At 45.6% G+C, this 12,277-nt stretch overlaps 1 protein-coding gene across 4 annotated transcripts in view; it reads right to left on the bottom strand.

The window, feature by feature from the left end:
- tdrkh (tudor and KH domain containing) overlaps positions 1-12,277 on the bottom strand; it is a 33,136-nt gene that overhangs the window by 19,412 nt on the left and 1,447 nt on the right. For 2 of the 4 annotated variants that reach the window (XM_034075147.2, XM_034075149.2), the window contains exons 2-4: positions 2,953-3,113; positions 2,715-2,806; positions 1,477-1,675 (exon numbers count right to left, since the gene is read on the bottom strand). In XM_034075147.2, coding sequence (XP_033931038.1) covers positions 1,477-1,675; positions 2,715-2,806; positions 2,953-3,082 — 421 coding nt within the window. In that variant the 5' untranslated portion in view covers positions 3,083-3,113. Of the gene's footprint in view, positions 1-1,476; positions 1,676-2,714; positions 2,807-2,952; positions 3,114-4,917; positions 5,053-12,277 lie in introns of all 4 variants that reach the window. The other 2 variants (XM_034075150.2, XM_034075146.2) reach the window with 2 other exon arrangements.

Here is a 12,277-nt window from a genome sequence, read left to right as displayed (position 1 = left end):
CACCACACACACACACACACACACACACACACACACACACACACACACACACACACACACACACACACACACACACACACACACACACACACACACACACACACACACACACACACACACACACACACACACACACACACACACACACACACACACACACAGACACACACACACACCACACACACACACACACACACACACACACACACACACACACACACAGTGACTCGTGTGTGTGTGTGTGTGTGCTCAGGCTGAGCTCCGCAGCAACCAGGAAATGACACCAGTAACCCAGCTCACCCTGTCTGCTAGTTCCAGAGTAGAAAAACTAGCTAAGTGTGTTAGGTCTAACTCTTAGTGTATTTCATTTTGCTCCACTCAACGGTCCATCACAGCGGCGGAGCTGTGATCCGGAAGAGCTGCATGTTTTCCGTCAGCAGCAGCTGATCTGATCTCTCTCTCGTGTCCGGTTAGACTTCACTCGCGTTTATGTCCAAATCTATCAGATCTCGCTAGTTCTAATGATATGACTGCCTGCTTATCAAAGGACCTAAACAATAAGCGTTGCTTGGCAACGGCTTGTGGCCGCAAGTATAGCGCAGCATTATGCATATGTATATGAGGGGTCAAAATCCCATGCTCATAAAATGCTCATATATTTTCTCTTCCTTCCCCACGCCCCAAAATAAATAAATAAATATACCAATTTTAGGAAAAGTAAGGACGTTTGAGCAGTGTGGGTTTTATATGAACAGAGTTACACATATTTCAAAACGTGAAGTGTAATAACTGCAGGTGCCTCCCTGTCAGAATGACAAAGGTCCTCAGAGAAGCTCAAGCCCATGTTTCACTACATTAAGTAAAACTTATTAAAAAGATCAGTTCAATGCAACTAATGTCGTCTTAGTGTTATCGCATGATGTTAAAATTGGTTTGCCATGCATTTCGTGATGGATTGTAAACATTTGAAATGTAGCATTTAAAGGTGGGGTAGGTAAGTTTCAGAAACCAACTCGAGTGCACTAACATTTGAAAGTACACAGCCGTTGTACTTTTTACAGTACCACGGCTTCCACAGATGACATTTTTTATGGATTTGTTGTCAAAGCACTTCAGATATTCATTGCTATCGGGATGTTAAGAGCATTCCATGGAATATAACAAAAAGTGTATCTCGAGCCGGTTTCTGAAACTTACCTACCCCACCTTTAAGTGTTTCTCAGTTACTGTTGTTGTTTTAATAAATGATGGTGCAGCGCTGCAGGCCTATGTACCTCTTTATATAGGCATTTCTTCCCTAACAAATAGTTGTTGCGCTGATCAGGGGGTACTTGGCTGAATCTTTTTTTCAAAGGGGGTACATTATTGAAAAAGTTTGAGAACCACTGATGTAGGCTGTAGCTACTGTGCATGTGACAATCCAGCCTTTGAATGTTATGGAATCTGAATGTGGGAATCCCTCTTGTAATCCTCTACCTATTATACGTCCGAAGGCTGTCTGAGGAACGTCCAGAGCCTCGCTCAGCTGCTCACAGTCAGTGAGCAGGTTCTCCAGCACACAGCGAGCCAGCAGGACCTGCTCCTGGGTGCCCTGCATCAGGAAGCTCACGGAGCTGTGACCCTGCTCCCCGGGGTCCGACAACACCCGCACCTGAGCTCCAGACCTCTGGCTCACCTGAGAGACACAGGAGAGCACTTAGACCTCTCCACACACTCCTGTCAATCAGCAGCTAATTGTAACACACACTTGCAGTTGGTGCTCAATGTGAGAAGGGGTTTGGATTGGTACAAACCCCATTCATAACAATACAATCATTCATTGTTTGGTTACTCATCATAAACATGACAATCAGATCATCAAAAACAGAACAGGCTCTCTTATGTTTTGTCTTTATTTGATCTTTTTTTTGCAGATTTTGAATTCTTATGTCTATATTAGGGCTGTCAGTCGATTCAAATATTTAATCGCAAATTAATCGCACATTTTGTATCTGTTCTAAATGTACCTTAGAGGAATATTTTTCAAGTTTTTAATACTCTTATCAACATATGAGTGGACAAATATGCTTTATGCTAATGTTTATTATCATTTGAACAATGACAAATATTCTCATGAATATTAAACACAACAACCTCTGAACTGTGTGTGTGTGTGTGTGTGTGTGTGTGTGATGGATCGTTGCACAACAATGCACGTAAGGTCTCTCTTGCTCGCTCGGGCCACACATGCACACACCCTCCCGGTCCTCCAGATGGCCAGTCGGTGCCTGCCGGTGAGCGTGGAAGTGTGGCAGGAGCGGGGCTGTCAGCATCAGCTTGTAGATGGTATTTTAAACTTGATGCGCTCTGAAACTACGGGGCGGCCGAGGACAACAAATACACATGCGTTAATCGCGTTAAAATAATTAGTGGCGTTAATTTTTTTTGCGTTAACAGCCCTAGTTTATATACATTTGTCATTCTAATTGTTTTTATTGATCTTTTGATCCAATTCTTTACTTGTGAATACTTTAGCTATATATTTCTGCAGATGAACTAATAATGAAAGTAATCATTGATTATAATATACCTCAAAATAATAACACATTGACAAAAAACCATATCTTAACAGTAAGATATAAAACCTTTATCTATGTCCATTTAGATTGACTTTAGAATGCCGACCACAAACCTTTGTGAGCAGATACATATGTGTCTGGTATTGATCGACCCACCTCGTCCAGAAAGTTGGCTCGGTGTCTGGATATGTTTCTGTACACTTCTACAGGAACGGTCATCTGGGACTCCTCAGGCTTGGGCCCAGGACCTTGAAGAGCACAGCCTTGTTAGTCACAGATAAGGTTATCAGAACATAAACACTAAATCCTACACTTTGTTACATTTGGCAGAATGTATTGGAATATGGCAAGTGTGGAAAAAGGTTAACACCTGCATGAACACATACACACTCACTGATGGTGCTGCTGCTTATATGGCGATAGACGATGTAGCCCACTGTGGCCCCGACAGAGAGCCCTGCAGCCAGGGCCACCATCTTGCCCGAGCTCAGGGGGCTCCTGTGACTCTCCTTCACGGCGTCCATAACCCCACGTGAAGGCAGTGGGATGCTCCACCTTGACACACACATGATACACGTCTCCTTCACAATCCTCCCGTAAGTTACTGCTTATTTCTATCCATTCCTGTGCACCCCCTCCCTCCCACCATCCTTTACAACACATCCGGATTCTGTTATTGCAAAATGTGAATTACAATCAGCAGAAGCCGATTAGCTTGTGTCAACAAGCCTCAGTGTGTTGTGGGCACCTGGACAGCCATGCAGCACACAGCTGGAAGCAGCAGCCAGCCTGATCCCAACACAGACCAGTGTTCTCACACATCCGCATTACATACAGACTTCCATTATATTTCATCTACTTTTCCCAATTGAATAGATGCTGTCCTATTGACATGAGGATACGTGTTGTTCATGTGTGTAACTGTGTATCAGTTAGTGTTCACTTCTTACTCAAAGCACCCTGGAGGTCCTGAGACCTGAACGTGAGAACCACTGCAAGAGATTCTTACGTTACAGCTTTTACTCTCTCAATTGCCAAAAACAATTAGCCTGCAAAACGTGCACAAGCAGTCACACACACACAAAGTAGACCCTAAATGACTGAACATGTAGTGTATGCACATCCACACAGCACTGCGCTTCTGATAAATGCACAAAGCCACACTGAAGCTGCTGCTGCACACTGCACCGTTACCTCCAGCCATTCAACAGCCAGCACTCAGTCGGTCACTTTCGAGGCCTGTAGTGTCAGACTGCTGCAAACTACAACTCTCAAATGCGGCTTTCACACCAGCGCTTTTCAGTTTCTAGCTCCGAGCGGGAGCTTTTCTGGTTCAGCTCCGGTTTCCCTTTTCAGCTCCCGCTCTGTTCACACCGCCCACTGGCGCCCCAGAGCTGCCCCTGCTGCGTCATGACGTCACCGTTTACATCGCTGATTTGCCCCCCAACGGCAGCTCACAACAACAACAACAACAACTGCGTCGGGTCGATGATCGTGTTGCTTTTAATCACACGAAGCCAGAATAAATTGAATAACGACTTCTCCAACCTTATACTTTTCTCCAGAGTGCCGTGGTTCATTGTTTATTAAATGTGTTTCTGCAGCATTTACCGACCGCTGCAGTGCTGCTCTTCCACGGGAGTTTATTCTCCCGTTAGCTCCCGGTTAGCTCGCACTGCAGCGGCCGCTCTAAAGTATCCACTGTCCGACTCACACAAGCAGCTGATGCATATCCCCAGTTCCCTTAGCCTAAGTGAATGTGTGTCAGTCTGAATTGACACTGTTTGGTATCACAACGCTGTTATGAAAGTTTCTCTGGTATAAAACGGGTGATGTTGGCATAGCAACCGAAGCTAAACTGACTACTTGCATCCGATAGCTGCAATAATACAAAACAACACGTCTGCCTCTCTCCACAATGATCGATAACAGTGAACGGATGGTCAAAGTAAGGCACACATAAACAGAATCACACGAAGCCTGGTTAGTGTTGCCTGACTTTATAAAGTGTGTTTATAGGCACTACTGCTTGTAGGCAGGCTGACAGTCGACCCATGGGAGGTGGGTTTAGTTTCCTGCACGCCTCGACGTAAGCGACGTCACCTCTTAGCTCCAAAGCTCTTGCCTCTGGACCGACAATTTTTTGGAGCTGGAAATGAAGCGGATTCTGGAGCTAAGAGCCGGCGCAGCTCCGGTGTGAACTGGAAAACCCGGCGCTTTTCAGGCTCTAGCTCCGAGCCGGAGCTGAAAAGGCGCCGGTGTGAAAGGGGCAACACAGAAACAGAACGCACTTGAGGTAAGCGGGCATGGGGGGGGGGGGGGGAAGCACACAGCACCACCATGCAGATGTGTGTCTCACTGGGAGAGGAGGGCTCTGGGGCTGTAGTTGAGAAACACATGGGATTTGGACACTCCAACGTCCATCTCGGTGACTAACAGACACAATCTTCTCCAATCCTGGCTCTTTTTTTGTTTACATCCAAGTTCAAGACTACTGGCAGACAGGCAGAGGGAGAAGAACGTGTCAGCATATCAATGAAGTCACTAGAACACAGCAAAGGGCCAGCCATATTGCTCTGTGCTGTCCTTTTGAGGAGAGCAGAACGTCATCATCATAGATTTCATCCCTTTTTCCAGTTCTCTGCTGTGGTAAAAAATAATACAATACAGGACGTTTTTTTCTAAGATCCTTGATTAAAAATAGCAATTTGTAATCAATCAGGGAACATAATGTTAGATTTCTCTGGATTCCAGATGATTTGGGCATTCAAAAGATCCATCATACACACTTTGGTGTCAATCAAATCAGTGGTGGAAGAAGTGCGGAAGTAAAAGTACCAACACTAAATTGTAAAAGTACTCTGTATACAAGTACAAGTCCTGCATTCAATATCTCTCTAGTAAAAGTGCAAACGTATCAGCATCAAAATATACTTAAAGTACCAAAAGCAAAAGTACTTGTTTTGACTACAAGTAGAAATACATTCATGTCAAAATACTTAATTAAAAGTAAAGGTCCTACATTCTTTTTTATTTTTTTATTGGAAGCAAATACACCAACAAAACAACAGAGCAGTGTCACAGATAACTTCCATTCATCCATTTCCCCCCGTCGTTTTATCCCTCCCACAATTCCACCCAAAGGAGAACACTTCTCAGTACACAAAATGAAAACAGTACAAAATACATATAACAAATACATAAGTATGAAAATAAAAAATAATAATTTAAAAAAAAAAAAAAAAAAAAAAGAGGGGGGGGGGTGGCTCAGTCGTCACAGTCAGGCAGGGATGTCAGAGATTCAATATGATTTAAGAAAGGTCTCCACGTTTTTTCAAAAGAACTTAAGGAACAGTTGAGGGAAAACCTAAGCTTTTCGAGTTTAATGGACAGTAACATTTCTTTCACCCACCTGCTATGAGATGGAGGTTGAGCGTGTTTCCAATTGAGGAGTATAAGTCGCCTGGCTAACAGGGTGGCAAAGGCTAGAACAGTCTGAATAACTTTAGAGGTAACAGGCTGCAGGGGGGCACCAAACAAGACCAAGAGAGGATCTGAAAGGATAGTAGTATTATATGCTGTGCTAAGAGTTTTGAAGACATCGGACCAGAATGTGGTGAGCCTAGGGCAGAGACAGAACATATGGGAATGATTGGCTGGGGATTGTTTGCACCTATTACAAGAGTCAGTTACATTGGGGAAAATCCGAGAAAGCCTCAAGTTAGTGTAGTGAACTTTGTGCACCACTTTACACTGTATGAGGCCGTGCCTTGCACAGATTGAAGAGGAGTGAACCAACCGTAAAACTTGTCGCCAATAATCATCGGGCAGTGTGATTCCAAGCTCCTGCTCCCAAGAATCCCTGGGGCCGGTCGCTGGGCTGTCAATAGCAGAACTGATAAGGCTGTAAATGCTAGAAATTAGCCGCTTTTGTTCGGGATCAAGCGCCACTAACAAGTCAACCAGGGTTTCTGGGGGACGGCTCGGGAATTTGGGGTTCTGATTCTGGACAAAATGCCTCGTCTGAAAAAAACGAAATAGGTGGGTTCTAGGCAGGTCGAATTTCTTCGAGAGCTCCGGGAAGGACATAAAAGTCCCCTGGTTGTAGAGGTCCCTAAATGTGGTTAACCCTTTGTCAAACCAAGTCCGAAAGGCCATATCGGTGCAAGAGGGCAGAAATAGGTGATTACTTACAATGGGGGAGAGATCTGAGGCCCTATGGAGGCCTAGGCTCTTCCTAAATTGAATCCAAATTCTAATGGTGTTAGTTACCACTGGATTTGAGGTGAAGTTGGAGATAGACAGAGGGAGTTGGGAGCAAACCAGGGAGTGAAGAGAGAGTTTAGATGATGCAAGTTCCATATCCACCCACGTAGGGCGTAAGCCGTCTGCAGCATTGTTAAACCAGTATAAAAGTTTATGAATATTACAGGACCAGTAATAGTGTAGGAGATTGGGCAATGCCAAGCCTCCAAGAGCCCTTGGGAGCTGTAGCACTGATCTTCTGATGCGTGGATTTTTTTTGCCCCAGAGGAAAGAGCTTATTAGTTGATCGAGCAATTTGAAAAAAGACTTCTTAATAAGGATGGGGATATGTGAGAAAAGATATAGAAACTTGGGTAAAACAATCATTTTAACCAAATTAACACGACCCACTAGGGATAATGGGAGTGCAGACCATCTGACAAAGTCCAGTTTACACCTCTCAAGGAGAGGAGAGACATTTTTGGAGAAAAGGCGATCAATTGAGTCAGTAATATGCACCCCCAAATATTTAAACCCGTCTGTAGAATATTTGAAAGGGAAATAAGCTGGGGGTATACTTTTAGCTGTAGAATTGATGGGGAAAACTTCGCTCTTGTGGAGGTTAAGTTTATAGCCTGAATAGGACCCAAATTTGTCGAGGATGTCTAGAACCACGGGAAGAGAGGCAGCTGGATTAGACATGTATAAAAGGAGGTCGTCGGCGTATAACGATAATTTATGAACTTTCCCAGCTCTGGTGATACCCTCAAATCCACCCTCCTGACGCAGCCAGATTGCTAAAGGCTCGATAGCTATGGCAAATAAGAGGGGGGAGAGAGGGCAGCCCTGTCTGGTACCTCGATAAAGGGGAAATGGGGCAGACTGGAGACCGTTTGTGTGGACTGAGGCAACTGGGCAGGCATAAAGCAATTTGACCCAAGATATAAACTCTGAATTGAAACCAAATTTCTGCAACACAAAAAAAAGGAAGCTCCATTCCACCCTGTCGAAAGCCTTCTCCGCATCTAGTGAAATAATCAATTCCGGACTGCATGAACTAGATAAGCCAATGATATTCAAGAGCCTCCTTGTGTTATGAAATGAGTGTCTTCCAAGCATGAAACCTGTTTGGTCGGTAGATATTATACTTGGTAGGACCCGTTGTAGGCGTTGGGCTAGGATCTTTGACAGGATCTTTAAGTCAACATTTAAGAGGGAGATGGGCCTATAGCTACCACACATAAGAGGGTCTTTATCACTCTTAAGCAGAAGAGAAATGGAGGCCTCCGACAGGGTGGGAGGCAGGCGGCCCTCAGCAAAAGACTCATTATACATTCTCTGAAGGGCTGGTGCAATTATGCCAGGGAGTAACTTAAAAAATTCAACAGAAAACCCGTCAGGGCCTGGAGTTTTACCGTTCTGAAGTGACATAATTGCCTCCTGTACTTCCTTGATAGAGATTGGACTTCCCAGCTCCTTACACAAATCCTCATTTATTTTGGGGAAAACTGTCCTATCTAGAGGATTATCTCCATCCCAAACATCTGGAGGACATTGGGAGGAATAGAGGTTAGTGTAGAAAGAACAAAATATCTTATTGATCTCTGTCGGGTCCGAGGAAACTTCACCTAAAGTAGATTTGATCTTGGGGATCAATCTGGATAGTGTAGCTGCACGAGCCTGGTGTGCTAATAGTCTTCCCGCTTTGTCCCCAGTCTCAAAGAAACGTTGTCTAGCGAGGAATAACTGCTTCTGAGTCTTACATGTGGACATTAAATCAAATTTGGACTGAAGTTGAAGGCGTTCCTTATAAAGAGCAGGGGTAGGAGCTGAAGCATACAACTGATCAATTCTAAATACCTCCTTAGTGAGCGCCTCCGACACTCGCCTTTCTGCCTTCCTTAGGTTTGAGACATAGGAGATGATTTGGCCACGCATAAACGCCTTGCATGCTTCCCATAGCGTGCGTCTAGAGATCTCTGGAGAATCATTAGTATCGAAGAACAAGGAGATCTGCGTATGGAGGAATTCTTTAAAGGAAGTGTGGGCTAGTAGGGAGGAGTTAAGTCTCCATTGTCTGGATGAGGGGACGCGACTAGGAAAGCTAATATCAATAGATACGGGGGCATGATCTGAGATAACAATACTATGGTAATCACATGAGTGGACCTCTGATCGAAAGTAATTATCCAAGAGAAAAAAATCTATCCGAGAGTACGAATGATGGACGTGTGAAAAAAATGAAAAGGCTTCGACTGAATGGGATTTGACTCTCCATGGGTCGAATAAACCTAAACTAGATTTATATGTGTCAAGGACTTTAGCTGACTTGGATAACGCCAGGGGCTTAGAGGAAGACCTGTCTAGGGAGGGGTTTTGAGTTAAATTGAAATCACCGCCGATAATTAAGTAATGGTCATCAACTTTAGGGAGTGAGGAGAAAAAATGTTTAATAAATGTATCATCATCCCATGTTGGAGCATAAGCACAGGCCATAACCACCGGCATACTACACAGTCTACCAGAAATAATTACAAATCGACCATTTGGGTCCTCAATGGAGTTTGATAACTCAAATGGGACATTCTTGTGTATAAGGATAGCCGCACCTCTTGCCCTAACTGGGAATTTAGAGTGAAATACATCCCTTATCCAAGGTCGCTTGAGAAGGCCAATCTCTGAGGAACAAAGGTGGGTTTCTTGTAAAAAGAAAATATCACCCCTAAGTTGCTTTAAATGAGTCATTACCTTATTACGTTTGATGGGCTGATTGGCACCCTTCAGGTTCCAAGAGATAAAGCGAAGATTCTTACCCTGAGTCGTCATATCATAAGGAGACGAGGGGCACTAACTCTCCCATGGCTGACGTGACTCCCGAGCCAAAGGAAAAGGGGAAAAAACAAGAAAAACACACAAAAAAAACAACAACCCTCCCACCCCCCCATTCCCTTATACAAACCAAGCGCGACCACATCTTCACTCCCAACAGGGTATCCCTTTCTGCTTCCATAACCTACTCTTACTCGGAGGTCAACCGGTTAAACAATATGAAAAATAAATAAAAATATCCCACATTTTAAAGAACATATATGATTACATTGAAGCAACATTAGTCCTCAACTTTAAACAAGCCGTCAATAAGTTTGCCTAAACAATTACCTCAAAAACACAAAAACATCCCACTTAAGAAACTCTACTGCAGGATAGGATATGGCAAGAGATAAAAGCAAACAAAAAGAGGTAATAATAGCAATAATTAAATAAAGTGCCTGATATAGGATAGCCTAACCGTCGCATTGGAAGAAACATAACATGTTTACCATCGTAATCAAAACAGGGGGAAAAAATGGTGATAAAATCACATGCGGCGACCACACCGTGCAATTGGAAGTAAACAAAGTCCCCATCATAACAAAGACAAATACATGGAGTCTATACACGTCGCTCCCGGAACATACGGAGAGTAAACACAACTCACGCGCCGACCCGTTTCCATGGTCACCACGGCGCTCTTGCAAGGTGACCGCATAGCAGTGAGTACACGGGGCAGCATGCAGTAGCAGGAGCAGACGGCTCATCCCCTAAACGCACCAGGAGCGTCTGCGCCGCGTTACGGCCGCGCCGCGGCGGTCGTAAGGATCGCGGCCACTCTAGTCAATGGGTGCTATTCCACCACACGCGCCGCGTTACGGCTCAGACGCGTCCCAGGAGCGGCTCGGCGCAGCGCTTCTCTAAAATTAGGATGAATCCTATTTTTTCCGCGGCGCAGCCGTAAGGTAAGGTCGGGCAGGCAGCCCCCCCCTCGCAGGAAGTGGAAAGGTGAGCATCCGGGCCAGGCCCATCCCGCATATATACTAATTTAGCAGACCCCCCTCCTTCATCACAACACCTCCACTACGATACGCACAATGGACGACGAGGTGTTCATAATGGAAGTGGAGAAACACACAATTGTATACGATGTAACCAATGCTTTTTACAAGGACAACATCAGAAAGGACAAGGCCTGGTTTTTAGTCGCTGCAGTTTGTGGAGTGGAAGGTAATAACTACATATTAATGTTTTAAAGTTAATTAAGAACTGCGAGGCTGCACACACGACGCTCCGCTTCCGCAACGTTTTGAAACGCGCCTGGTGTGTTACGGCCCCTACACACGGCGGCGTGCGTTGCCGCTTCAACGCTTCTGCCCATTCACTTTGAATAGGGTGACGTCACGATTCGCCGAACTGCATTGTGGGAGCAAAGGTAGCTTCTCTCGAGGTGCTCGCTGCAAAAGTAGAGCAATGTTCTACTTTTGCCGCCTCGACGGAGGCGTCAGCCAATCAAATCCCTCGTATGTAAATCTGACAGTACAAGCAGTAGCCAATCAAACCGGGTGTATGTTGGGAGAGCCAGACCGCAGTTATTTCCCATATGTCAACAAAGGGAGGAGAAAATGATCGTGGCGGTAGGGAATCACCCGGTACTCTATGACCAGTCCCTATTTACATACAGGGATACAAACCGGAGGAGGCATGGGGGGAGGTGGCAAAGACAGTGGGGGAAACTGGTAGGTTTTCGCTTGTTTGGGGAGTTTATATCCAGTGTACTTCGTTTGAATGGACAGCTAGCAAGCATAGACAGTATATTTAGCCAGCATGGATGTAGCATGAATGCTTTGCTTTGTATGTTCGGGGCGGGACATTCATGTGGTTGGTTGTTGGTCGGGCTGCTCGCGTTGACTCCCCAAGCTCAAGACACGCCCACCGCCAAGCGGCAACGCACGCCGCCGTGTGTAGGGGCCGTTAGGTCGCAGCCGCAACGTAACGCGGCGCAGTCGCTCCTGGTGCGTTTAGGGGGTTAGTCCAAGCAGACGGAGGAATACAGTCTTTTGGGGAAACCCTCAGTAGAGGGTGGCCGCCAGGAACACCATACTGCCCCCTATTCTTTGCCCATCACCCGCTCGTTGTAGAATGCGTGCGCGTCCTCCGGAGTCTCAAAAGTGAACGTTCCATCCTCAAACGAGACTTGCAAGCGAGCGGGGAAGAGAAGCCTGAATTTCACTCCTTTCTGGTAGAGGGCTTGCTTGATTTTGTTGAAAGCAGCTCGTTTCTTTGCAGTGATGGCGCTGACGTCTGGGTACACTCGCAGCGTTGTGTCGCGGTACTTAAGCTCGTGTTGTCTGGTCCAGCGAAGCACCTTCTCCCTCTCTTGAAAACGATGAAAGCATATCACAAAAGGCCTGGGTCTACCTCCCGGTCCAGATCTGGGAGCTAGTGTGCGATGTGCTCTCTCGAGCTCCGGGGGTTTGGAGAGGACATCGGGGCCGAGGCTTCCCATCAGCAGGTCGGATATGAACTCGGTCGGGTCCCGGCCTTTTTCACTGCCCTCGGGTATATTTATTATCCGGAGGTTGACTCTGCGGGACCGGTTTTCCATGTCGTCGAGGCGATCTAGAAGAGACTTATTCTGGGTCAGTAGTGTTTCCACTGTT

The sequence above is a fragment of the Pseudochaenichthys georgianus genome, chromosome 23, assembly GCF_902827115.2.
Source record: "Pseudochaenichthys georgianus chromosome 23, fPseGeo1.2, whole genome shotgun sequence".
Lineage (NCBI taxonomy): Eukaryota > Metazoa > Chordata > Actinopteri > Perciformes > Channichthyidae > Pseudochaenichthys > Pseudochaenichthys georgianus.
Note: the sequence above shows the minus strand (reverse complement) of the source record. Positions and strands in the feature narration are given on the sequence as shown.